At 40.0% G+C, this 25,684-nt stretch overlaps 1 protein-coding gene across 5 annotated transcripts in view; it reads left to right on the top strand.

The window, feature by feature from the left end:
- Positions 1-25,684, top strand: part of LOC103461731 (histone deacetylase 4) — a 219,440-nt gene that overhangs the window by 176,079 nt on the left and 17,677 nt on the right. For all 5 annotated transcript variants that reach the window (XM_081604585.1, XM_081604584.1, XM_081604587.1 and 2 more), the window contains 14 exons: positions 378-484; positions 1,254-1,373; positions 1,671-1,884; positions 2,711-2,931; positions 7,457-7,738; positions 9,769-9,955; positions 11,176-11,309; positions 12,051-12,153; positions 14,136-14,182; positions 18,802-18,909; positions 20,126-20,181; positions 20,260-20,347; positions 22,814-22,933; positions 23,007-23,104. In XM_081604585.1, coding sequence (XP_081460711.1) covers positions 378-484; positions 1,254-1,373; positions 1,671-1,884; positions 2,711-2,931; positions 7,457-7,738; positions 9,769-9,955; positions 11,176-11,309; positions 12,051-12,153; positions 14,136-14,182; positions 18,802-18,909; positions 20,126-20,181; positions 20,260-20,347; positions 22,814-22,933; positions 23,007-23,104 — 1,885 coding nt within the window. The remainder of the gene's footprint in view (positions 1-377; positions 485-1,253; positions 1,374-1,670; positions 1,885-2,710; positions 2,932-7,456; positions 7,739-9,768; positions 9,956-11,175; positions 11,310-12,050; positions 12,154-14,135; positions 14,183-18,801; positions 18,910-20,125; positions 20,182-20,259; positions 20,348-22,813; positions 22,934-23,006; positions 23,105-25,684) is intronic.

The raw sequence follows: 25,684 nt of genomic DNA, 5'->3' as shown, positions 1-25,684 counted from the left end.
TGGTGCTGTATGTAGGTGATGTCACTGTAGTCATTATAAAGCTTATTATCTTTATTTATTGATTTAAGATGATGACGTGAAGAGGAAAATCACTAAACAGCGATAACCTCATTAAAGCTGAACAATCTCTGCAGATAGTCCACAGGGAAATTCTGTAATTAGATTCGCACTATCAGCATGATATCCAGTGACATATTGTACTAAATTGAATCTTCTTGCAAAAGAAAGAAAAAAAAAATCATACAATGAATTATTTTATTTGGCTTTAGCTTCTAAAAGTCACATAATTTCCTGGTAGACTCATTAGTAAACAGTTAGCTGCTTGTCAGCATATTAAACCATTCCTGTCATGTGTTTCTGTGCTGTGTGTATTACAGACTCTGCATGCAACAGTGCGCCAGGCTCCGGCCCCAGTTCCCCCAACAACAGCTCCAGTAACATCCCCAGTGAAAACGGGATCCCGATCTCTACCAGCCCAGGAGAGGTGAGCAGCATGGCTGCACGTGTGCATCCCTCTGACTGCAGACACACATTCGTCTTCCCAGTTTATGCAATGCACAGACTATCGCCATAGTGACCACTGAGTCATTATAACCGAGGGTTATGATAAGATTAGATTTTCTTTTTTTTTTTTACCAAGCCATTGATTTGTTCATCAAGCTTTATAATATTTTTTAAATTCTCTTTTGATAGCTTGAGTAAGTGCTTTTATAACAATTTTTCCTTTTAAAGAGTTTTTGAATGAACTTTCAGTCTAAACGTCTCCTGCTAGGGTTTTTCATGTTTCCTTTTCAGCATATCCATCGATACTGGTATCAGTTTTAAATGAAACAGAAAATAAAGAAGTGACTCAGTTTGCCCATTCACACATCAAAACACTTGGTCTATGACCTTTATTTGATTTTTACAGAAACAAGTTGCTTCACAGAAATTGCTGTTTATTGACAAGCAGGAAGTGAGTTTTCATTTCCTCTGCATTTAGTGAACATGACAAAAAACAATTCAGAATTTTTTATGTTTGACTGGCAAATAACCAGTGACCTCTCAGGGATGTAATTAAAGCATCATTTCTGAACTCTGTGTACAAATGTTTATTTTTCTGGGGAAAAAAACCCTTGTCTGTTAGAGGAGAGAAAAATAAAGCAAGCTCTGGTTTTTGGTTTCATGTTTCAGAACTCTAGAAAACAAAAGTCAGTGTAAATATCTGTGAAAAGGTTTCTGTTAACAGATTGTTTTGGTGCATGTGTGCTCAGGCCTCTCTGATTCAGAGGCTGGCTACCAGGGAGGGCTCACTCAGCCAGCTGTCTCTCTACACGTCACCTTCTCTGCCCAACATCACTTTAGGACTGCCTGCCTCTGGCCCTGCAAACTCTGTGAGTAAACAAGCTGACCAACATTAATGACCCACACTGTCCTGATTGTTACTTTAAGCAATAAATTTAAAACACAGGAAACTGATTTAGTTTCTTACAGAATTAACGGTTGCTGAAACAGGCGCTGTGTTGTATTTTTGGCAAGTGGGTGTACAGTATATCAGATTTTTGGCATTACCATCTCTCTCCATCTCTCTGCCCACGTGTCACTTTTTGACCGCTCTCCCACTCCGACTGTCTGCCTCCCTCTTTTCTTCTCCGTCTTCTCGTGTCTTTCCGTCTCCGTCTCTTTTGTAGGTGGTATCGGGACACCAAGATGGCGAGAGTCATCTGGCGCTGCCAGCGTTGCAGCCGGGCATTCCACTGGCCCCGGCTTTTCTGCCCACCTCCCACCTGCCGTCCTACTTGGCCTCGTCGGCGTTGGACAGGGACGGGCCTGGAGGGGGCGCAGCTGGTCACAACCCCCTCCTTCAACACATGGTGCTAATGGAGCAGAGCCACAGCTCAATGGGTCAGCAGCCACCGCAACATTTATAAAAACCTTATTATTTTCATCTCAAACTCTCTGCTATTTTTTCATTAGCATATTTTTATTTATTTCTCTCCTATAAATAGGATTTCAAAGAATTGGAACAATCATTGAAAAGTCACATATTTTGCATGTTTATTGTTGTAAAAATGTAAAATTCCGTTTCTCAGAGAAAATAATTGTTATATCAGGACAATTAAAAACTGAAAGGCTGCTAAACTTTTAAGGAAGCTTGTTTTACTTTATTGGTTTTGTTGGATCTTCTTCTTGATAATACTCCATAGATTCTCAAATGTTGCCAGCAGAGCTTTTGAAACAGATTTGCTTCAAATTTCTCTCATGACAGTCGATTATATGCTCTTTTGTCCATCCACTTAACTTTCCATTTGTATGTTTGTGTGCAGTGTTCTGGAAACAGCCAGCTTCTTTACTAATGAACTTTTGTGACTCTCCTTATTCACTGGTTTATTGATCTTTTGTTCTGTTCTTATTATGTGTGAAACTAACTTTTAGGTTTTTAAGCCAAAAGCATCAAAACTGTTATAAAGAAACACTTAAAACTTATGAATTTGGGAGAAGTTAACTTACTTATAAAATGTTATGTTTTTAAACTTATTTACTAGGTTTTGATTATAATATTTTAAAATATTAACAAGCACTTTTACAGTTTAAATTCAAGTATGTTTGGTTGTTGCCTTGGAGGAGAGTTAATAGGTTGCCTGTTTTATGAGCCTTAGTCCATCTGTAAGCTTGCAAAATAAAATTCAACGCCGCTCAGCAATAAGAGCATTTCTTGGTTTTTCCACAGTCGGTCTGGGTGGCCTGCCTCTCCCGTCTCCCACCGTCTCCAAGCTGGTGCGGGGCCACCGTCCCCTGGGAAGGACCCAGTCGGCCCCTCTGCCTCAGCAGCCGTGCGGACAGGCGCAGGCCCTGCAGCAGCTGGTGGTCCAGCAGCAGCATCAGCAGTTCCTGGAAAAGCACAAGCAACTGTTCCAACAGCAGCAGCAACAGCAGCACATCATCAATAAGGTATCTCACCATGTCCAATGCGTACTTCGTCAAAAAAGCATTCACACACCTGTCTCAGACCGAAACGGCAGCAATGGTGCAAATCAGAAATACTTCAAATCACGGATAGTATCTGATATCTGTGTTTTCAGACTAGTTCCTCAGTCTGTATGAGGAAAAGGAAATCTGAATAAAATGAAAGACTCTGTCTCCTCTGAAGCAACATTTGAATAGAATCGACTGGAGACTTTTGCTCAGTACTTCATGTACAAGTGCATTTGAATCACCTGCAAATGATTCAGTTAATGTGCTTGAATCTCGTTTGCCGTCCGCAAGCCAGATGAATCAGCCATCAATCAGCAAGTCTTTAGTCTTGTTTTTTATTTTCTGTGTGCGCGTGTCCCTGCTTCCTGCCGTCGCCGTGGCAACCAGGCGTGCAGGGCGGGGGGAAGCCGCTACCATGTAAGGTCAAACAGGAAGCATGACTCACCGCATCGCTGTGGAAGTCTGTGTTTGTGCGATCTCAGAGAGATGCGGCGTGACGGGAGGAGATGCTTGTTTGTGGTGAAGATGCGTTTGTGTGTGTGTGTGTGTGTGTGTGTGTGTGCGTGTGTGTGTGTGTGTGCGTGTGTGTGTGTGTGTGTGTGCGTGTGCGCGCGAGTGTGTGTGTGTGTGTCTGAAGTTCCTCTAGGAATACGGTCCATCGCTTTGTGTTCTCTGGCTGCACGTTGCTCCCTGCGCTTCCACACTCAAGGTTAATTAAGTGAAGCTCAAGTGCAACTTAAGGTTGTTTTTACGCTGGATTAAAAGTTGCTCATGTTGTCTCCCAGGCAGTTTATTTTCTTACTTGCGGAAATCTAACTTCAGTGTCTGATTTCATTCTTCTTTAAACCTCTCCAAAGCTCACTTCCTCTTTTCCTTGGTCTTCATGATGCTCTTTGTTAATTTTATTCTGTGGAGAGACTAATTAAACATCTTCTGGTTTTATTTAGGGGCACCAGAGTAAACAGGAGAAAATGTCCGATTTTTAAAACTTTTTATTACTATGGATTCATGTGTCATACTCTCTGTTCACAATTATGAACTGTTTTTTTTGTGTCTATCTCATAAAATCCCTGTAAAATACAAAGTAATTGTAAAAGACAAAATGCAGAAAAGTTCAAAGAGTGCGAATACTTTTGCAAGGCGTTGCATTCAGGCTAAGTCTCATAATGTAGTTATTCTAAAACATTAAGCTAACTTTTGCCCTACTTAAAGCTTCATGGCAGCTTTTTTTGTTGATTACTTTGAAACTGTTGAAAATGTCTTCATGGAGGGAGGTTTGCAAAATCCATAAACCGCAACCTCTAATCATAGCTTTTTTTGAGTGCATACTTAAATTTTACTGTCCATGTGTGAAGTGGAATCCCTTCCTTTATTCTGTGAGACGGTTTGACGCAGATGAGTGTTAATTAGATTTTTACGACAAGCATTCATTTGGATACCAACCTCAAATATCCGCACATAATGCAGTCCAGAGTGGATCATGCCGTGTTTGCTTTCCATCTGTTTGGAGTGAACGCGTATGCCTTTGTTCTGGATGCAACAAGGGTTTATGTTTTGGTTCTTTCATAGATAATTACTACTGTGATATAATTCACGCACATCAAAAGTTCATGTTATGCATAAAAGGAAGCTTTTTGTTTGTGAACTCTAGCTCAACAGAATGGGCAAAATATAAATGAGTCAGAAAATACACGACTCGGTTATTTTTTGTTAATATTTCAGATCATGGTATGAATAATTTTGCAGTTTGAATTTATATGCTGCTTCCTTTTTGCTAGCTATTCTCCCTTATTGTGTAACATGTTTAAACAACCAACCTTTATTTTTATTTGCATTTTTCATGTTTCTCTGATTAAACATGACAGTAGAATGACATGTTACAGCTCTGAAGGTAATATTTTTGTCATTTTATTGTACAAAATTATAATATTTTTATGACAAATTATTACCCCAGTGTTACTGGAAACTAAAAACCTGAAATTGTCCTTGATTAAATAAAACCAAATAAAAGTTTTTCTTGTTTGTATAAATTGTGTGGTTAAGTGTCACTTACTTTAGGTTTGGTCAGAGTAATGACATTAGATTATTAACAAGAAACTTTAGATCAAATGCAAACAATATTCTTCTCTTGATTGACACTTTTTCTGTAGTTTTTACTTTTGTAAAAAAAAAAAAATCTGCCTCACAGATGATGGAAATGATGTCATTGGGGAACTTTTATTTCCAATTTAATTAGTTATGCTAACAATGTCTGAAAACTTTCTTGTTAGTTACATTTTGTTTGTCCATTTAGGACCAGAGTACTAAGAATTCAGCTTGTTTTACAAACAGGTTGAATTCATACGCAGCTGCTTTGAATCAAATTTGGGCCATTTTAAATTTAAATTATTCAAATGAATTTCAACCCTGTGGTTTCTACTGGATTTGCTTTGCACTGGCATTACAAACTGTTTCATGTTAGCATGTTACTCATACTTTCATTGTATTTCACAGAACTTAAAGCAAACCTTATGTGCAACCCCTTTGCTGGCTGGGTCACATTTTAGTCATGCCAGTAATAAAAAAGGGTGTGGGGGTTAGAGGGAGTGAGTTGGAGGACTGAAGCAATCAATCCTGGAAAACCTCCAACACGGACTTGCTTTCCACTCTTAATTACATGAAAGGGCTAAGGCAATACCGTGATATATTCAAGTGATATTGATGTGGAAGTACAGGCCTGTTAGGGAGATGGATACATTGAATCAACAAGTGTCAAGTGTTTGTGTATAAAATCACCTCTTCTTTCCGCCGCATGCTGTTCTTATCTTCCAGCTTACTTAACAGGCTTATTTAACGCCTGCCTCCTTTATGCTCCATACCCCAGCAATTATTTTTTGTCCAATAGGGAAAAAAAACTGGAGTAGAAAGAGGGAAAGAGAGCAGAACATGAAAGAAAAGAAGAGTGAGAATCAGTGCAGCAGGACTGGTTGAGTGTTTTGAGTTTGTTTGGAGAAAAGGGACTGGGATGAGGCAAGAGCCTGTTCTCTGACGTCAATAGACTGTTCCCTGGGCAGCATGCCAGCCAAGTGTGTGTGTGTGTGTGTTTATGTGGATGTGTGTGTGATCCCTGCACACAAACTGGTCCAGTCCAATCATGACCTGCACATCAAGGTTGAGTTCTCTGACGACAGCGACGGGGACAGCTGCCACAACAAGATTACAAGAGTCACCCCTCCGCAGTTCCTGCGATCTCCCTGCGTCTCTCCCTCGTGCCCCTTAGCTCAGTTTTTCTGGGTTCAAACAAGGTGACCTTAAAAATGAAATTACAAGCAGGCAGAAGGATTCTGTCACAAGGTTCAGAATAAACAGTCGCCGTGGGCCAGAAACCCATTTGCCTTTAATTACTTCTTAGGAGTCTTTCCTCGCATATTAGGTTTTTTTGGAGGATGTGTTGAGCACGTCCTCAAATGCTTCTTATAAACAGAATGAAGTATGTAACTGCTAAGATTCTTGAATCTGCTGCATAAGCTACACCCTGTTCTAGTTTTCCCAACTTTACCTTCTGGGAGTTCTCCATGTTCTGACTCTAGTCTGCCCTCTAGTGGCCTCTTGGAGTAAAAGGGTGAAGCACACAGAGAGTGTTGATCGAACCCGGGTCCTCGAGTCTGGTGTTATAACGGAAGTATATTTCTGGGTCTGGGGTTCAGAGTACAGATCAGGTTTATCTCTGTCTGGTTAATGTTAGTTTTATGTTTATTTAAACTCAAGGTCTCTTATGTTGTTTTTGAGCTTAGACTCATCGATCAGTTATTTTTGGAATGAAAGATTACTTTTGGACACAAAGTTGTGGAATATATTTTCTTCATGCAGTTTTATTTCAGAAATCCACTTTTCAAAGGTTTTTCTAACAACAAATTTTTCTCTTGTAGCCCCTCAGATTTTGGTGGGATTTTTTAGGTGTAGCAGGTTTAGTTCAGAGGCCCTCAGATCGTGTCAAATCATCTTTTCTGACCTTTTCATCATGTACCTATAGTGATGTTTTGATTCTTTTTTGCATGTTTGAGAAATCTTTTCATCTCCTGTGGCAACCATTCATCTGTGCAAAATGCCTGGTGGCCCGAGCGCCGCCTTCAAGGACGAAATTCCTCCAATGCAGTTTGCAAACCTCCCAGCCTCCACCTCTCAGAGCACTCCTTTCCCGCAACTCTCCCACTCGGGTCCTTCAGACTAGCCAGCATCAATTAGCAAACATCTGGTGGAACATCTGCTGAGCTTATTATACAAGAAACCTCTCAGTGTAATGCTGGTAAAAACATTGTTAAAGGCTTTATAGAGGAGCCATGTTGTGATGACTTTACGAAGTCAGAGTTTCAGAAAGAACAAGAGTTTCTTAAGGAGACAGAGACTCAATTTCAAAGTGTAAAATAGTTACTTGATTATGCCATAAAAGGCATGATGTGACTGGAAAACTCATAACACCGTAAGATCCAAACTTCATCTCTCTCGTCTCCTCGTTCTCCAGATCATGTCCAAGCCTGGCGATCCGGTGTCAGCTGCCAGCTCTGGAGTCTCTGTGCCGGGTAGGCAGCACCAGAGTCACCCAGAGGAGACGGAAGAGGAGCTCAGGGAGCACCAGGGACTCACCTCATCCTCGTCGTCATCATCCACTTCGTCTGGGCCTGAAACGGGGTTGATACGGGGTCTGGTCATCAAGCAGGAACCACCAGACCTCCAAGAGCAAGAAGAGAGGGAACAACGGGACCAGAGAGAGAGACAGGCTGAGCAGGACTTCATGTTCAAACAGGTAAGATGGAAAACCAAGAAGACAGAACATCAAAAATCATTTTAAATGTTTCTGTCTGAATTTATTTGAAAGCTATCATAGTTCAAAGTCGTCAGTGTCTCATTGTATGAAGCATATGGTTGATTTTAGTTGCAAAAGGAATGAATTAGATATGATTATGAACAGTTGGTTTTGTTTTTAAATTCAGAGTTTGATTAGTTGGTTGATTTGACTGGATCCCTCAGAGCCACAAAAAGTGACAAACAGTTCTAAGGAAGATCTACGGTATTTCAAAAGAGCCCTAGATGTTCTATGACTACCAGTTTAGTTGAGTTCAGTGGGCCCCTGGTTCACAGTGGTTGTGGACCACAACTACCTCCAAAAATCTTAAATACATACTTAAGACCTCCTCTAAAATCTTGTAACTTATAACTGCCTACTAAAATATATTAATGCATAGAGTGGAAACCATCTTAACACTGCCACAGAAGCTAACATCCCCATTCTTCCATATCTCTGCTTTTGGGGTTTCAGGCAATCAGCACCAAGGAAAATCAATAACGTTTGTTCATTGAATGCTTTGCCAGCTCCAACCAATGGCGCATCAAGTAGCATTACGCTGATGTATTTCAGCTTCCCAAGCCGCATTTTCTTTCAAGTATGTTTTCACTTTATGGTGAAAAAAAAGGTGAATAGGTGAACCATTTGAAAATAATTTGGTCATGTTCCACATAAAAAAACATGAATGCTAAATAACAGTTTGCCCCACATATTTCAAAGCTATTATACGTTGCATCGCCTTATTGAAGAGTATAATTCATGACGAACTGTCAGATGATTCATTTAATCAATTTTTACTGAAAACAAAACCTCTTTTCAATATTTATACTTTTTACATAGCCTTTTTTTTTGTTTTTTTGTTTTTTTGACAATCTTCTTGGTTTAATGAAGAAAAAAAACTCTAAATCTGCCAGGCGTGTGAATAATTTCTCCTTTGCATATAAATAAATTAAACTGACCCCACCTTGTCCTCATAAAGACCATGGAGGAGCTAAAAGATGCATTTATTTAGGTTCTTCTCCTATATTTCAAGAATTACAAAAGAAAAAAGCTGCATCTGTTGAGCTCCAGCGTTCCTCTTTCATTCTTCCACCAACTTTTAATTGCAGCCTTCTTCTCACCCAAACAAGCGATGGTGTGAACATTCTTTAGAGCTCGTGAACATGGTGGCTTATTTTATTATGGAAAATCTCACCGATATAAGCAAGGCGCATTCCTTCTGATGAGATATTTTATTGCTTTTTACCATACGTTTAGCAACATTAATTCTGCTGAAGTACACAGAAACAACTAATTATGCATGCCGGGAAACTAAGATAGTAAAATTACCACACACTCCTCTTAGGTTGGTCTCAGACTTAAGCAAGTTTGGAATATAAATACTCGCCACCCACACAAAATACTTTTTTACCCAACCATGAAGGTTTCCCGCTCAGCATTGTTTGTTCTCGGATCTCTCCAACGTACGCTGCTAATCTCCGTATTACTCTGTGTGTTTGTGACCGCGCTCCCAGGCAATCAAGACAGGGCGTCCTCATCGGTCCAGCCCATCCCTGTTTCTGCTCAGCCAAATTCAATCAGGCACTCCTCTCACTGTCACCATGGCGCCCGTAGAGTAGTGCATGCAGACACACCCATCAGTGCGATGCAGCACTTAGGCTCAGTAAGAGCGAAAAATGGGAACTAAAATGTTTACATGAGGTGAATCTCGATACTTTTTAAACACTTTGATCCAAAGCTGTCAAACATTTGATTGATGGTGACTTAATGCAATTTCTATGGTATGCATTCACACTCTCAGTGAAAATGGGTATAGATTTTGCTTGTATGCAAAGCCAAAAACTTATTTTATGAAAATGAAATCCACGTTTTCTGTGCAATATTACATGTAAGAAGTGGAGGTATTTGGTGCCATCTTCTGGTGTCAGAAAAGTATTGCAGTCCAGCTGTTGTTCAGAGGCTTAACGGAGTGTGTTTGTGTGTGAGAGCAGCAGGCGATGCTGTTGGAGCAGCAGCGGATCCACCAGCTGCGCAGCTACCGAGCCTCCATGGAAGCGGCCGGGTTACCGGTCAGCATCACTGCTCACCGCCCTCTGTCCCGGACGCAGTCATCCCCAGCCTCTGCTTCCTTCCCCATTGTCGTCCCGGAGCCTCCAGTGAAGCACCGATTCACCACAGGTCGGTAGGAACACACAGTTACACCCAGAGGCAGCGTAATTGTAGCAACACATACTAAAAATTAGGGCTGTGTAATAATATGGATTTTGCGATATATATCGATATTTTCTTTCCTAGAAAAAAATTGATCTTCATCTGCAAGTATCGTAACATCCAACTGTCACCTTGCTCACTCACTGCTTGCTTTGCCGGGAGAGTGATTAGGTCATCAAGCTGAGTGATTCCTTCAAGCTTAGTGATTCCTACAGATGTTAAGTGTCAAGGTTAAAAAGGTATCAAACTATTCAGAACAGGGTACTTGGTGCACTTTATTTACTTTACAAATGCATGTAAGCTACAGTTTGTACTGTTTCAAGAAACATGTTTTCTCACCACTTCTTTGATTCATTTTGTCCAACTGTCGACTTTAAGTCTGTGTCCATGTCCAATCAGAGCCAGGTATTGTGTAGTTGGTGCTTTTAATCAGTTTTCAGTTAAATTAATTAAATCCAACTCTATAACAGTCACAAAATGTCACCAAAATCACTCTGTCCCTCTAAAATCTTTCAGAAAATCGCAAAAGTGTATTGAATTGTATCGTTTGCTGAATATTGCAATATATATTGTATCGTGAGCAGAATATCGTGTATCGTATCGTGAGATTATTGCATCACTACAGCCCTACTAAAAATAATGTGTTTACCTGCAAGTGTACAAGAACACGAAAGATTTCACTGTAATTAGTACATACTTTCTGCTACCACAAAATAGGATTGAGAATAACAACCACCTCTGTGGAAAAATTAAAGAAAATTACAAATTCATGCCAACAAATTCATGCTGTTGTCATACCATGCAATCCTCAGAAAAATAGCAAAACCTCAAGAGCCGCATCAGAAAAACCCCAGTTAGCCTGTTAAATTTTACATTTTGTTTAAAAAACGAACTAAACTCTGGCTGCATCACAAACGGCGCTTTATTCATGCTTTAATATATTCTATTGTTGTGTTTTAATCCCTTTGCTTCATGTGTGATTGATCCTCCCACTGAGGGACTGAAAAAGTATAATTGAAGTTATTGCTACACATATTGAATCTGTTTTGTGTTTTTGTAAACTTAAAGCTCAGGTTAGATTTTCTCAGAACCTGTTAAACCCAGAAGATTTTTTATGAGTTCTAATGAGCATTATTTCATTAATGTCATTAATGGAGAGCATTTTACGGTTTTTATCTGTGTTCCAGGTCTAGTGTATGACTCCCTGATGCAGAAACATCAGTGTATCTGCGGCAACGCCACCATTCATCCCGAACATGCCGGCCGTATTCAGAGCATCTGGTCCCGGCTGCAGGAAACAGGTCTGAGGGCTCAGTGTGAGGTGAGGCCACACTTACATTCAGCAAAATCACCAATATGTTTTATTTCATAAGCAAAGAAATGTTAAAATATCCTAAAAAAGCCATAGCTTTGATGTTTTCTAATTTGGTTTCCATCTGAATTGATATCAAAATCGATGTTTTGGTTTAAATTGGTGGTTCAAGTCCAAAATGGCCAAAGTGATCAAAATATGATGGAAAAAAAACTGTTTTTTGTTATTTTACATCTTAACATATGTATGTAGTTTACCATAGAAATATTAATACAAGTTTAGGTTATTCGTTTTAACATAAGAAGATAAGGATGATTGCATTGACTGTGAAGACGCTTTCTGAATAGAACTGTGCAAAATATCATTTGTAACCCTGAATGAAATTCATCACATAACGTTTTTACTTGTTGTTTTTAAAAGTCATGTTGATGATCAAACAGACAAAAACAAATTAAGCTTAAGGCCAAATTTATTTCTTGCGCTTCTCTGATTTTTCTTTGCTGTTGCAGCTTTTTGCCAGTAGAGGGCAGTGCTAATCTGGTTATCTGACATTTGGCTTTAATCAGACCACCTCAACTTAAACACTTTGAAGTTAAGGTTGTAATCATATCACTCTGAGTGCCTCACACAATTTAGTCTTCATATGTCTATACATATTTGATTAATTGAAGGAATTGAAGCTGCAGTGATCTGCTTCCTGTCAAAAATCAGAGGCTTTGTGTCCAAACTCGATTCCTCCTCTGGTTTCAGTGTATCCGTGGAAGGAAGGCGTCACAGGAGGAGCTGCAGACGGTCCACTCTGAGCCCCATGTCCAGCTGTATGGAACCAACCCGCTGAGACAGAAACTAGACTGTAAGACATGCATCCTCACCAGTGCATCCAAACTGGTGAGGTTGCACCAGTTTGGATGGTGCATCCTCGCCAGGTTTAACCTAAACCTGAAGGTTTAACCTTTGATTAGTCCACTTACTGGTTAAGTTGTGTCTCTAAAACAAAACGATTTCTTGTCATTGTATTTAAATGTAACATTTATTTAATAAACAGTCAACCATCATGTCCTGTAACTTTGTCGCGTAGATGATTTTATACCTCCACTTGTTGTAAATGTTATTAATCTGTGACATCTGCTAAAAGAATCTATTTTAATGCTTAAACCGTTCTGAGGCAAAAGGCCCAATCTAATAAAGTGGTGGAGGTGTGACGATAAAGTCGGGACCCTTAAAGGCTGTTAAATGGAAAGTCACATAAGCTGCTTTGTCACTTAGATCTGGACTCAACGTGCAGATGGAGCCAAGGAACTTGGGGTGTGTGTGTTGCGTGTGTGTGTGTGGGGGGGTGTGTGTGTGTGTGTGTGTTAGGGTATACATTTATAATCCACAAAATGATGGGGCAGATCCCAGTGGTGATCTTTGCTTCCATACCAAAAGAGAGTTAAGATCTGGGTTTAATAGAAAAAATAGAGATGCTAATGCTGTGATTAAAATGACACAGTCTGCTTCAAAATATAGAAAACAGGCTGACTTTTAATGACAACAGGTAAAAGTACCTTCCAATTATGATGTTAAATACCTAATGGTAATAGAGTTGTGTAAGAAAAACATAAAATAAATGTATCTTTTTTGCAGTAGTATAACCTCACCATTAAAAATGTTAAAAAATGAACCTTTAAATGAGTAGATTTATTGATTGGGGATAAATCCCTCTAATTAATTAATAGGTTTTATTCTGGCGTCACATTGACTGGAACTCTTAAAGGTTGATGTAAAATATTACTCAATGTTTTCTTTTTTAGGTTATATGTTACTTTTTTAAGTTGATTAGAGTATCAAGAAACTTCAAAGTCATACATGATTTTCTGCTTTTAGTATAAATGTGATGTAAACAAAAGAGGGAATACAAGAAAACACAATATTTTAGTCTATTAGGAAGTGACTGAAACTTCCACGCCCTTTAGCTTGTACTTATCAACAAACACAGCAACTCTGTAAAGTTTCAAACCCAACACTCAAATTGGGTCTGGTATACAGAAAAGAATAATTTAGATGAAAAGCACATGATGCACATTCTCAAGAAATTATCAGGTCACTTTAAGTAGTTGTCCTTCTGATTCTATAAAAAGACTGATTATTGTTCATCACTGGGTCTTTTATGGGCTTTTCAGCAGAATAATAATTCTAAATATCTTTATAAATCACTTCAAAAATGCTGCAGTGAAGCAAAATCCTGGTTTTCTGTTGTCATCTCAGACTGCGAACTTAAATTATGTAGAAAACCTGCAGGATGAGAAGCATAGGGGAGAAGACCAAGGCTCTGGATGATCTAGAGATTACATTTATTTGCACACTGGCTTTAAATTACATGTCAGCTTCTTAAGTGTAAGTTAATGACTTCTGCATTAAAATGAATTTAATTTTTTACACCATTATTATGAGTGCCAGTAAGTGTGGAAGGGATGTTTTCCAGAAATACTGACATACAGAATCAGAGTTGTTGAAAGAAACTGTCGTCGTCCCAAATGTTTCTTTGGAGTACAAGTAAATTAGCCGGCTAATCTTTGTTTATTGACCTTCAGTGGCAGAACAGAACCCGTTCTGGCCTTCTCCCTGAGGAGACCGTTGATTGTGAGGTCAATGAGATCTTTTTTTCTTGTCCTGTTCAAATTAAAGCATCCCCCCCCTTGTGTACTCTTGCTGTTAGATAAGGTCAGAAAGTCAAATGTGAAGTTTTAGTGGGTCATGTGCTCATTTGGTCCTTCATGGCCCCGAAGTTTTTCCTTTCACCTGCTGACCTTTTACCTCCCGTCTCAATTCTTAAATCTATTTCTTCTCCTTCAGGTTCCGTGAATCCCATGTTTGTGAGGTTACCATGCGGAGGCATTGGGGTAGGTGACTCATTTTTGCTTGTGAAAAATAGATTTTACAAACATTCGCTGTCTAGTTAAAGCATCTTTAACTCATGTGGCCGATCTTTCTCGAAAACCTGGGTTTTTTATAAGCCATGCTGCTTGACTTAGAGGAAAAGCTGTCATGTTTGTAATCATCTAATCGGCAATCATCAAGTGCTTGTTTGACTTCGTTGGAAGTAGTTTCAGTATCCTGGCGATATTAGTGAAACAACAGAGCGGCGGTCGCCCACGCTCTCCGTATCGCCCCACGGATTCAGAAACGCTCCCATTTCTCTCACAAACTCACACACACAAACACACATAAAACCACCGCCCCTCAAGGACTAGAGGCAAACAAAAGCTGTTGCTTGCCTTTCCGCTGCGCTTGAAATTATAACCAGATGTTCTTTCTTTCTTTGTATGTGTGCTGGTGGAGGCGCTGATTGTGTTTTTCTGGATGTTTGTGTGCTCTCCTGGTGATCTTTGTGCCCATTTACATCTCTGAGAGCTCTCTTCCATACCCAACGTAATCACAGCTGGGTATTTGCTGGTGTTTTTCGCACGGTTAATAATTTTAAGGCCAATCAAGCCCGAGCGTACCTCCAGGTTATCTCTTCCTAAATTTGACTTCCTCTCTACTTTGGGAGGAAAAAAGGGAGCTGGAGTGCCGCGCAGATCTGCTCTTTATAATGGCAAATGGGACCAAATTGTTGTCTTCCTGTTATACACGTTATACACACAAATACACACATGCTTACAGAGGAAGGAGGGGGTGTCTGAAATTAGACTGTCAGCTTGTGGAGATTCGTCGTTTCATTATTCCAGCACATTCCCGCTCCTGCACGGCTCTGACAAATCTTCCCATTTCAGATTTTTTTTTTTTCAGCAGTTATTCTCTTAATTCCCTGCTGAAGGCAACATCAACACGGGAAACAATAAATTGTCTGCATCATTCAGCTTCAGTACAGCATCATTACTCTGATTTGTGTTTTAAATTCACTTCCCTTTTTACTCACTTTGCCTTTCACTCTGTCATTGTCTGGACTAATAACACACAGGCATCCTGCTTCCATAGGCTTGAAGAGGGAAGCTAAGAGTCAGGTGCTGCTGTTCGAATGCATGTGAATAATTGGCCGTCGTCAGTTCAGAGCAACTCTATAAAAGCAGGAGTTTTGGTACTTTTCTGCTCTGAAGCTTACAGCTGAGGGTGGACACGACGCCAAGAGGGAAAGATATCAATCTGGAAAAGCTTAGGAGGTTATTTCCAAATACAGTTGCCAGGAAGGGCATAGCAACACATCCAACTCATGACAGGAGATCGATATGGAGTTTGTGTGAATTAGACAAAATGGAAAACCAGGAATCCAAATATTTTCCTCAATCTAAAAGTTTCACAAGTAACAAATCACCAATAACAAATCACTCTCAGAAGGCTGCACAGTGGCGCAGTTGGTAGTGCTGTTGCCTTGCAGCAAGAAGGTTCTGGGTTCGATTCCCGGCCCCGGTCTTTCTGCATGGAGTTTGCATGTTCTCCCTGTGCATGTGTGGGTTTTCTCCGGGTACTCCGGTTTCCTCCCACAGTCCAAAAACATGACTGTCAGGTTAATTGGTCTGTCTAAATTGTCCCTAGGTGCGAATGTGTGTGTGCATGGTTGTTTGTCCTGTGTGTCTCTGTGCTGCCCTGCGACAGACTGGCGACCTGTCCAGTCTGGAGATAGGCACCAGCAACCCTCCCGACCCCACTAAGGGACAAGGGTGTAAAGAAAATGGATGGATTCACTCACTCACTCACTCACTCTCATTTTCTGTTCAGTGTAGAATTACTCGGTTCAGGTTTTAACGCTGTAGGAATTGTTGATTTTGCACCATAAGGTATTAAATGCAGAACAAACTTCTTCGACTTAAGTTAAAAAGCTTTTTAATTTGGCTCCAATAGTGCAACACTAAGAGAAATGCATAGAATCGACACACAGTATAATTATCACAACAATGTCTGGACAATCTTAATTGATAGTGCAATGCATCAATAGGCTGTTTATTTGGGACTGGAACCACCTTATGGACTTATTGATGTGATTTTGTTGACATGTCATTGAACCGTATCAATCTTATCATCACTCTGAATTTAATGCCTTTTATCCTGAGTTAAAAGGCATTATCTCCGGATAATACCGTTTACTCTTCAGTGACCATGTTGTGACCAGTCCCATTCTTCTAATAAAGGAAAAGAATCACCAGGCTTCCTTACGCAAATGAGTCAACAAAGTGTTTATATCTTAACAATACAAAACACAGCATATCAGTGCAAGCTGCCTATATAAACTGTCAAGTGGGTGTTGAAGTGCTAATGCTCTGGGTTTATGTTGCAGCCACAAGAGCTCAGCTCCTTTCATTTATTGAGTCGACCAAAAATTCTAGACTCAAATGAGATTTTCTCTTTCAAATAACTAAAGCTTTGCTGCTTTGGAGTCATGCAGACAATGACACAATGATGAATGAACAACAGTTGACCAAAATTAATCTTCAACCATTTAAGAGCTGGCAGTTGGAGGCCTTTAAACTTACCTGATTTTTCTCATGGGCATAATGTTTCATTCACTTTTCCATCCATTAGATTCTCCCCAGCAGTTCCAATCTCTCACTTCTTTCTGTTTTTGTTTCTTTAGACTTCAACAAAGGCTTTGCAGTTTTATTTCACGATGCAGTCTTTCTTGGCTCTTGCTGTGGATGTTATTATGGCGCAATCATCCACACTTGATGAGTCCCATCACTGGAGAAAGGAGGAAAGACGGACCAACCGGCTTAAATACTGTCCGCTGATTGGTTGTTGTTGTTGGGCTAAGTAGTTGAATCAACGACAAACATTCATGTTCAGCTACATCTATCAACTGACAGGTTTAAACTAGCATAGTGAGTTTAGAAGAGCTTACATTGGTTGGTCTTCCCAGATCTCCTCCTTCAGCTACTCTGCACATGTGTGACACAAAGACCTCCTGTTTTCTTCTTTTCCTCTGCCAGCGTCTTCTCTCTGTGTTTATCACGCGCTCCATCTGCCCGCAGTATCTGCCATGACTGATGGAGGGAGTATATATTATCCTCTGTGCAGCCCTGTGTACAATCAATCACCGAACGCATTGTGCTCCACTTGGCTTGAAAAGCGAGGGTGTGTACATGCGTGCGTATGGGGGCTGACGGCCAGACGTGCCTCAGCATTAATCAGCCCTGACCTCTGCATGGTGAACCTGAGGCTTAGCATCCTCCAACACAAACACACAAACGTGCTGCACGAACAATCGAGCTGGAGGACTGTTTTTTTTTTTTCTTTCCAAACAAGAAACCAAAACAAATAAATGCATCATTTTACAGCGGCTCTTATAATTACGCTCTCTATACAGTTGTAGTAAATGGCGATGCCAGGCACTCTGTAAATTAAGGACAATGTCTCATATAGCAGTAACAGACAGACTTATTTTGTTTTTTAGCTCACTGTGCAGTGTTACATTATGACCACGAGTTATTGCCTTCAATTAAAAATCTGCAAGTGCCTGAATAAGCTTCTAAATATATGTTTATGAGCATATTGTTCATTGTATTCTCCCAATAAATGCATGTTCCAGTTTCTCCAGAGCAGACACACTGCACGACTAAATGCGATCCTTAAATATGACGTAAAATAAGTGATTTTAAATGTGTTTTCAGTTGTTATGAGTTTGCGTCCTGAAGTGTTTGGGTGTATGTATAAAATACCCTTGTTATATATTTATGTGTTTCTACAAGCCTTGGATATACAAGTTGGACCCCCAGTATTCACAGGACCATAACCTCCTGCGAAACAATCCAGACCTCCTCTAAAAATGCTTATAATTTTGTATTTTAACAATTGAAACACCACATATAACTAAATCTGCATCTCAGCACCGTCACAGAAACTAACAGTCACAGTTGAACTTATCTCTGCTCTTGGGGGTTCAGCCAATCAGCACTAAGGAAAATGAATAGTGATCCTGGCTTCTTTGTAAATAACAACCAATAAAGTATCAAGTAGCATCGAGAGCAAAGATTCATATTTCAGCTTTTCAAGTTACAATTTATTTTGAATATTGTAGATATGTTCTACAAAAAACTTAGGTAATTTTTTCCACAATTTGGACTTATGTTTGACAGAAAATTATAAAGTAAATCTGCAAAAAAGAAACTGCATGAAACACAGTGGTTCCATTGTATGTTACTCTGCTGACAGAGCAAGTGTGTGTGTGTGTGTGTGTGCGTGTGTGTGTGTGTGTGTGTGTGTGTGTGTTTGCAGGTTACAGTTAGTTTATTATCCATGTGTCTGTTCTTACATTGCTAACCCAACTGAATGTCAATTTTTCTGTCATTCAAACCTTATTTTCTGTTTAGCATTTTTACAGCTAACAGATTTAAAGACTGACCTCTGCAGAAATATGGACAATAAATTAACATCCTTTATATTTATACTGAAAATCAAATGATGAATCTGGAAGTTTGAACTGGATAAAGTGTGGAACTTTGAAATGAAACCCCCAGTATTCTTTTTCTTTTTCTCCTGTTAAAACGTCATTTAAACAACAAATATTTTTGTATTTGTGTGTTTGCAGGTGGACAGCGACACAATCTGGAATGAGATCCATTCGTCTACGGCTGCTCGACTGGCCGTCGGCTCAGTGGTGGAGCTGGTTTTCAAAGTAGCAACAGGAGAGCTGAAGGTGTGTTTAGAGTCACCTTCAACCTGACTGCTTGCTGACGCTGGGCGTCACGATGGTTGGTTTTCAGAGCGGGGTTTAGTAGTCTCTGGATGTAGGGAAGAAGAAAATTGGGCATAAAGCAAAGTTTGTTGAGATTTCTTAAAAGTGAGAAACCAAATTAAATGTTATAAATTTGCCTCATGTCCATGAGAACCTGGTCCAGGAATCTTTTCAGAAACAATACTGCACCCCGTCACACCTTTGCTTCATCATTAGCACCTTCCAGACAGACATCCCCACCCTGCGATGCTGCATCCCCCTCTCAGCCAGCCTCCATGCGTCTTTGGGAGGGGCTGTTTGAACGCAGCGGGGAGACCCGCGCTCAGGCTCTGCAAACGCCAGCAGGCCCCACTAACAGGCCTCTTTTATTAGTCTTACACCAAGGCCACCTGCGGAGCAGCTGACGCACAGGGTGTTAACTTAGCACCAACACACCGCAGACTAATGACATTCCTGAGAGTGAGACAGTAGCACGCCATGCGGATACCCACACAGTTCTTTCCCTGGAACTGAGATCATTCAGACATGGCCTTGATCCGTGCTTCTGCTCGATACTTGATGGTATCTGACTGAAATGAAAGGAAAAGTTGTGTTTTGCTTGAAAGGGAAACGGCTACATTTTTAAGTTCACGGGTGTAGACTTGGCAAACTGTCAAACTTGTGCGCACACATTCCCACTAAAGTTTCCCTCAGAGGATCCTCCACTACCAAATTAACGACCAAGCTCCACCTGCACCAACAGCTTCTCAGAGAGCACACACTTTCCGGCCTTCACACACATCTTTTTCTGTCAATAGTCATTCTCCTGTCTTGACTTGGCAGTGGGAAGGAACCCCCTTCCGTCTCATCATTGCACTTACTCTCACTTTCATGCAAATGTTAAAATGTCCTGAAACCAGCTGAGGCTCTTGTCACCTCAGTAATCATCCGGCTGGTTGCTAATGCGCAGCAGCTGACTCAACATCATTAGTCCAGCTTGCATCGCTCTGCATCAGCCCAGACGTCTATCTACTGTCCCCCGTAAGCAATGCGAGACTCCTAGATCAGTTGATGCAAGTGCTGCATCCAAAATCTGACCCAAATCAGCCTGGGTTGCGTGTGTGCACACATTTCTGCTCTCTGATTCGAGGTCAGGATCAAACTTGTCACTTCCTGACCACCTTGCTTTTGCTTCCAGAACGGTTTTGCTGTAGTTCGGCCTCCCGGACACCACGCTGAGGAGAGCACACCAATGTGAGTAGTTTTCAGATTATATAAGAGTTTGATTTCAGATTTTAAACATGATAACACCGTTTTGTTTATATTTTGTAGGGGCTTCTGTTATTTCAACTCTGTCGCCATTGCAGCCAAGCTCCTGCAGCAGAGGCTTAATGTCAGCAAAATCCTCATAGTTGACTGGGTGAGTCAAATTAAACTGGTCTCATTTTTTTTTCCCTGTTTGATTTACAAAATCACACCAGTTATACTCGGCAGCCGCCTACTTTCTTTTAGTCATGCATTTTACAAAAAACTGCCAAAAGTTGCTGAATTGATGACACTCTTTGTGAAACTTAGGCATCCTTTTGGCCAGTAAGAATTAAAGGAGTGGAAGCAAACTCTCCAGGTGGTGTGTGTGTTCATAAGTGAAAGATTAATGTGGGGAAGACCAGGGAGGCAGGATAAATGTCTGAGACCTCACAGACCAGCACCCCACCCAGGGATTTAAAAGATATCTGTGGTGAGCTGGATTTACTTGTGATTTCCCATTGTGGTAAATCATGACTTGTGATGAATTTCCGGCAACATTCAAATCAAATTTGTTGTCCTGTTAGTACAGGCAACAATTTTTCAACAGAATAATTGCACATAAAATCCACCAGCAGTGAAGAAAAATAGCTAAAAATTCTAATGTTTTTTTTTTCAAAATAACTTCTCTTTGTTTTACTTGTCACAGTTTTGAATGGATGAGGGTTAAATGCAACACACTTTCTTACCTGATAAGATTCCTGCTTTATTATAATTGCTGCTTATTAATCTCTTTAATTATCTGTCATAAACGTCCCTCATTCTTGGATTGTAAATTTGTGAAAAGCTGGATCTTTGGGGAAAGTAAGAGTATTAACTATTTTAGAGTATTAATTATTTTACATGTTGTAGTTAAATAATTATGGAATCTTCTTATTAAAAATACAATTTATCAGCAAATGGTAAAATCTTTCACATGTGACATTGCTCCATCTCAAAAATAAATGTCCCATTCTTGCAGGAAACCATTGAAAGACACATTGTGAATTACTGGTAGTACTGTTGAAATATGTACTGTGGCTTTTTAAGCACTTATATATAAAGAAATATCCACTTGGTGGTTCCAACAGCACAGCTTTAGTTACTGTTTCATTTCACGTCTCATTTCCACCACCTTTTGCAAATTTACCACCTTTTGCAAATTTACCTCAACACTACAGAAAAATAAATGGAACCTTCACTTCCTTTACGCTCTTCAGGTCAGATCCTCTCCTTTCAGTGATCTATACGACAAAGGCCACCTCATGTCCAGGAGCCTTGCTCCCCGGCTGGTTGTGGTTACTCCCTAAAGCCCGTTGAAGGTCCCTTTCATTTCCTCCTTGTCTGTCACAGATGGAGCAGAGCGTCGTCGTCATCAAGCCACTCTCCTCCAGCTGAAACAACATTTTTTAGACTCTTATGTTTCAAATCATTCTTAAATTCAACAGATGAGATCATTTAATTGATGCCATGTTGTTGGTGAGAGTAAGCAGCTATTAACGATGAGTGTTTTATTGAGTCTTTTAAGACCGTTTCAAAGCCACAGCTTAGTTGCAGTGTGACATTTACTCTCTCTGTATTCAGTTAGTTCAATGTGACGGAGCCGTCACAGGGACAGTTTGTCAAAACTTTATTTATTCGTTTAGGGAGCCGACACACCTACACCGAGAGTCTGTCAATGCTGGAAGACATTTCTCTGAAATCACCACAAACCATCCAGTGTGCACAAAAACCTCTAATTTACTCCCATTACATTTAAACTCTGAATTTTCCCTTCAAAACTGTCGGTAAAAGATTTATTTAAGCTGTCTGATCTCCAACATAATAAACTACAGATAAAAACAAAAAAAATATCCAGCCTCTTATAATTTAAGAATGGTTTCTGGATGTTATGGTTTGTTTCAGAGTAACTAGTCATTTAAGACTTAGTCTTTTGTTCTTGTTTTGTTTCTGCCTGACTAATAAAGCGTATTGTGTAATGTTATCCTGTAATAACTAATCCCAGAAAAGGGCGGGAACTACCATGGCAACCGTTAGATAGGTTCCTTGAGCCACACTTGAATTGAGCGCTGGTGAAGTTGTTTAAACAATCTCAACATAAATAGATTTTTTTAAAACTTACTCAGCGACAAATGTGTGTAGTTTGTTTAGTTTTATTTTTATATAAAGAAGTTAATTCACAGTTCATGGCTTTATATAAACAAACGTTCTGGAGTTTATACAGTCTAACAACTTTCCCAGGGTCTTTTGAAGATAAATAAGCCCACATCATTACAGATCCGCCGCACATACATGATTTTATATGGTCATCCTGAGGTTTTTTTGTTTTTTTTTTACAATATCGAGACTGATACTGATGTCAATATCAGATCAGTGCATCTCTAGTTTGGGTATTTTAAAATATACATTATGAGATTACGATACTATAGTAAAATATTATTTTAACTGATGTATTTTGAGTTCTTCTTCACAGCTTAAATAAAGTTGTCAATCAGTATGCAGAATGCCGTATCACTACATTATGTCATCTCATAATGATGATTTTATTTTCAAAAATGTGTTTGCGATAGCTTTAGCCTGCATTCCTTTCTAATCATTTTAGGATGTTCACCATGGCAACGGGACCCAGCAGGCCTTCTACGCAGACCCCAGTGTTCTGTACCTCTCTCTACATCGCTATGACGACGGGAACTTCTTCCCCGGCAGCGGCGCTCCAGATGAGGTCCGTCATAATCCTTCATCATCCAATGTTTTATTTACATTTCTGCACATTGAAACATGTTTATGCCCCACAGGTGGGCAGCGGTGCAGGTGTGGGCTTCAACGTGAACATGGCATTTACCGGGGGCCTCGAACCTCCCATGGGGGACGCAGAGTATCTGGCTGCCTTCAGGTAAATCAACATTACCTTCAACTTTAACTGACAGTTGCTTTGATCTTTTCTTTTTTTTTCTTCTTCCTGCATCTATTTCTGAGAAAAACAAAGAAATGCCAGCTGTAGCGTTTTGTATTTTTGGCTCTGGCTTTAAAAAATCGGCCACAAGTTATAAATATATTCTCTGCTGGGAGCCGTTGAGTAGGCAGGGGGCTTGTCGTCGAGCCAAACCTCATGGCTTCTATTTGGACTAAATATAAAACTTCTCCCACTCACTCTCAACACTTCCACACATGCCGACACACACCCACTCAGACACACACTGTACATGTCGCCTACCCGTTTTTGATTCATGCATCTTGAACGCGGCGGGACTGGATCCCTTCCAGGGCTCTTTGAAGATGAGTCCATGTTCTCAGCTGTGCGTCCATCTGGTCTGAAGCCGGAGCATCAAACTGACCGGCCTGACCGTCTTTATCACAGCCGTCGGCACGCAACCTCCGGGTAGCACACCTCAGCCTCCTAATGCACATCGGAGCTCTGCTTGCTCTCAGTCACTGCTCGTCTTTTTACTCTTCCCTTTCAACCCTTCTGTCTGCATGTCAACAGCTGACAAGCGATATATCTGAGCGTTTATGTCGGTAACTTGGAACACAAAGCAAAAAAAGCTACTTCAGGTTATCACACTGCAAAAATACAAAATCAGATTCTTGGTCTAGTTTCTGGTACAAACATCTTAGTACACGTGAAACGAGACAAAACTAACTTACAAGTAAGTTTTCAGCAAGATAGATCAACTTGTTTTAAGTCAATAATTTCCTATTATTGATTTTAAAAAATGTGCTAGTTTCACTGGCAGATTTTTTTAAGTTATAACAAGATATTTTTTCTATATCATAAGTGACATTGTCTGCTAGTGGAACCTGATCAAAAAGTATATATTTATCAATAGGTATTACAGTATTATAAGCTTAAAACTTGTAAGTTAGTTTTGTCTTATTGTAAGTGTACAGAGATATTTGCACTAGGAACTTTGTGATTTTGCAGTGCATACATATGCTCAAACAAAATCGGGATGATTTAATAAAATTAGATATACATTTCTACTAAAGGTTTGGGTTTAAAGTTTGTGTTACATGGATGTTTTTGAATTATTGTTCACAGTGATTTCAAAAAGTATTCATATTCCTGGAACTTTTTTTCTTTTTTGCATTTTGTCATTTCGCAACTACAAGCTCTTACAGTTTGTTGCAAAATAGCTCACAACTGGAAATTGTTTCCAAAAAATCAGAAAAAAAGTCTTTCTACTTTACTTTGAGGAAAAGACTGAAAATGCAGAGATGCTTTTCTTCAGCAGGAAAAGTCTGTAAGGGAAGATGGATGGAGCTAAATACAGGAGAAAACTGGAAGAAACCCTGTGAAATGCTGCAATAAACTTCACCTTCCAGCAGGACATTGACCCTAAACAAACATCCACAGCTACAGTGAAATGGTTAAGATGAGATTATAGTTTCATGTTTGAATGGCCCAATCAAAGTACAGACCTACATCCAATTGAGAAACTTTGGCAAAACTTAAATACTGATCCTCCTCATCAAGTCCAACTGAGCTTGAAAGAAACGTTGTAGTGAACAATGGTTGAAAATAAAAGCACATAAAAGTTAAAATCCCACAGGAGAGCACACTAAAGGAGGGTGGATATGTTTTTGATGCTCTGTACAGCCACAAACAGAACATATGATATTTTCAGTCCCATTTTGTTAAAGCGTTGCGTCTTGGTTCTCCCGCCTCTCTCCTCCCCCCTCTTTCTGCCGGATGGGGGTGCGTGCCCTGCAGCCGGCACCTTTCCATTCCTCCGCTGGCCTGCGCCACGTTGCATTTGCAGGGGATCAAGTGTGAGCCTCCAGAAAGCACAGAGAAAAAAAAGATAAGAAAATTGGTCCTAATGAAAACCAGAAGCACCGTCTCTCTTTCTCTCTCTCCGTTTTTCTCCCCCTCACCCCCCAGTCCTTCTCTTTACCATGAACTTGGAGAGAAGAGAGAGAAGGAGAATTAAAGTTAATTCAGAACAGCTCTCTGCAGCAGCAGATGACAGGACTTTGAAGTGTAAGCGTGCGTGTGTGTGTTTTTCACTCTCCATTCTTTCTCTTCTGATTTTTTTTTTCTTCTCTTTTTTTATGAACGAAGAGGGAAAGCCTTCAACCTCTGCAGTTTAACCTTTTATTTGCCGGTTTGATGCAAACGACTGCATCTACTTGACAGTTTATATTTCCTTCAGACAACATTTCAAAGGGTGGGGGAGTCTGAATGTATCTGATAAAAATAACACGAGACTGTAGCTTCAGTGATGTCATCGCTTTTATCTCCATCTAAACCTAAATCCTACAGAACTGATTTTAGTTGTTTTTTTTTTCTGTCTCATCTAATTAACTATTAAACATTATCTTTAAATTTCTAAGCACAAAAAACAAGCCATAGACATTATTCACCTGTTGCTAGGTAAACCAAACAACCCCAAACAATAGATGACGCTGCATAACTGACAAGTGACTCTAATCGCAGTAAAGTCGGATTGGACCCGAGCCGACAGCTCTGAAT

This window comes from Poecilia reticulata, chromosome 2 (genome assembly GCF_904066995.2).
Source record: "Poecilia reticulata chromosome 2, P_reticulata-male-v2, whole genome shotgun sequence".
Lineage (NCBI taxonomy): Eukaryota > Metazoa > Chordata > Actinopteri > Cyprinodontiformes > Poeciliidae > Poecilia > Poecilia reticulata.
This window is presented reverse-complemented; position numbering and strand designations above follow the sequence as displayed.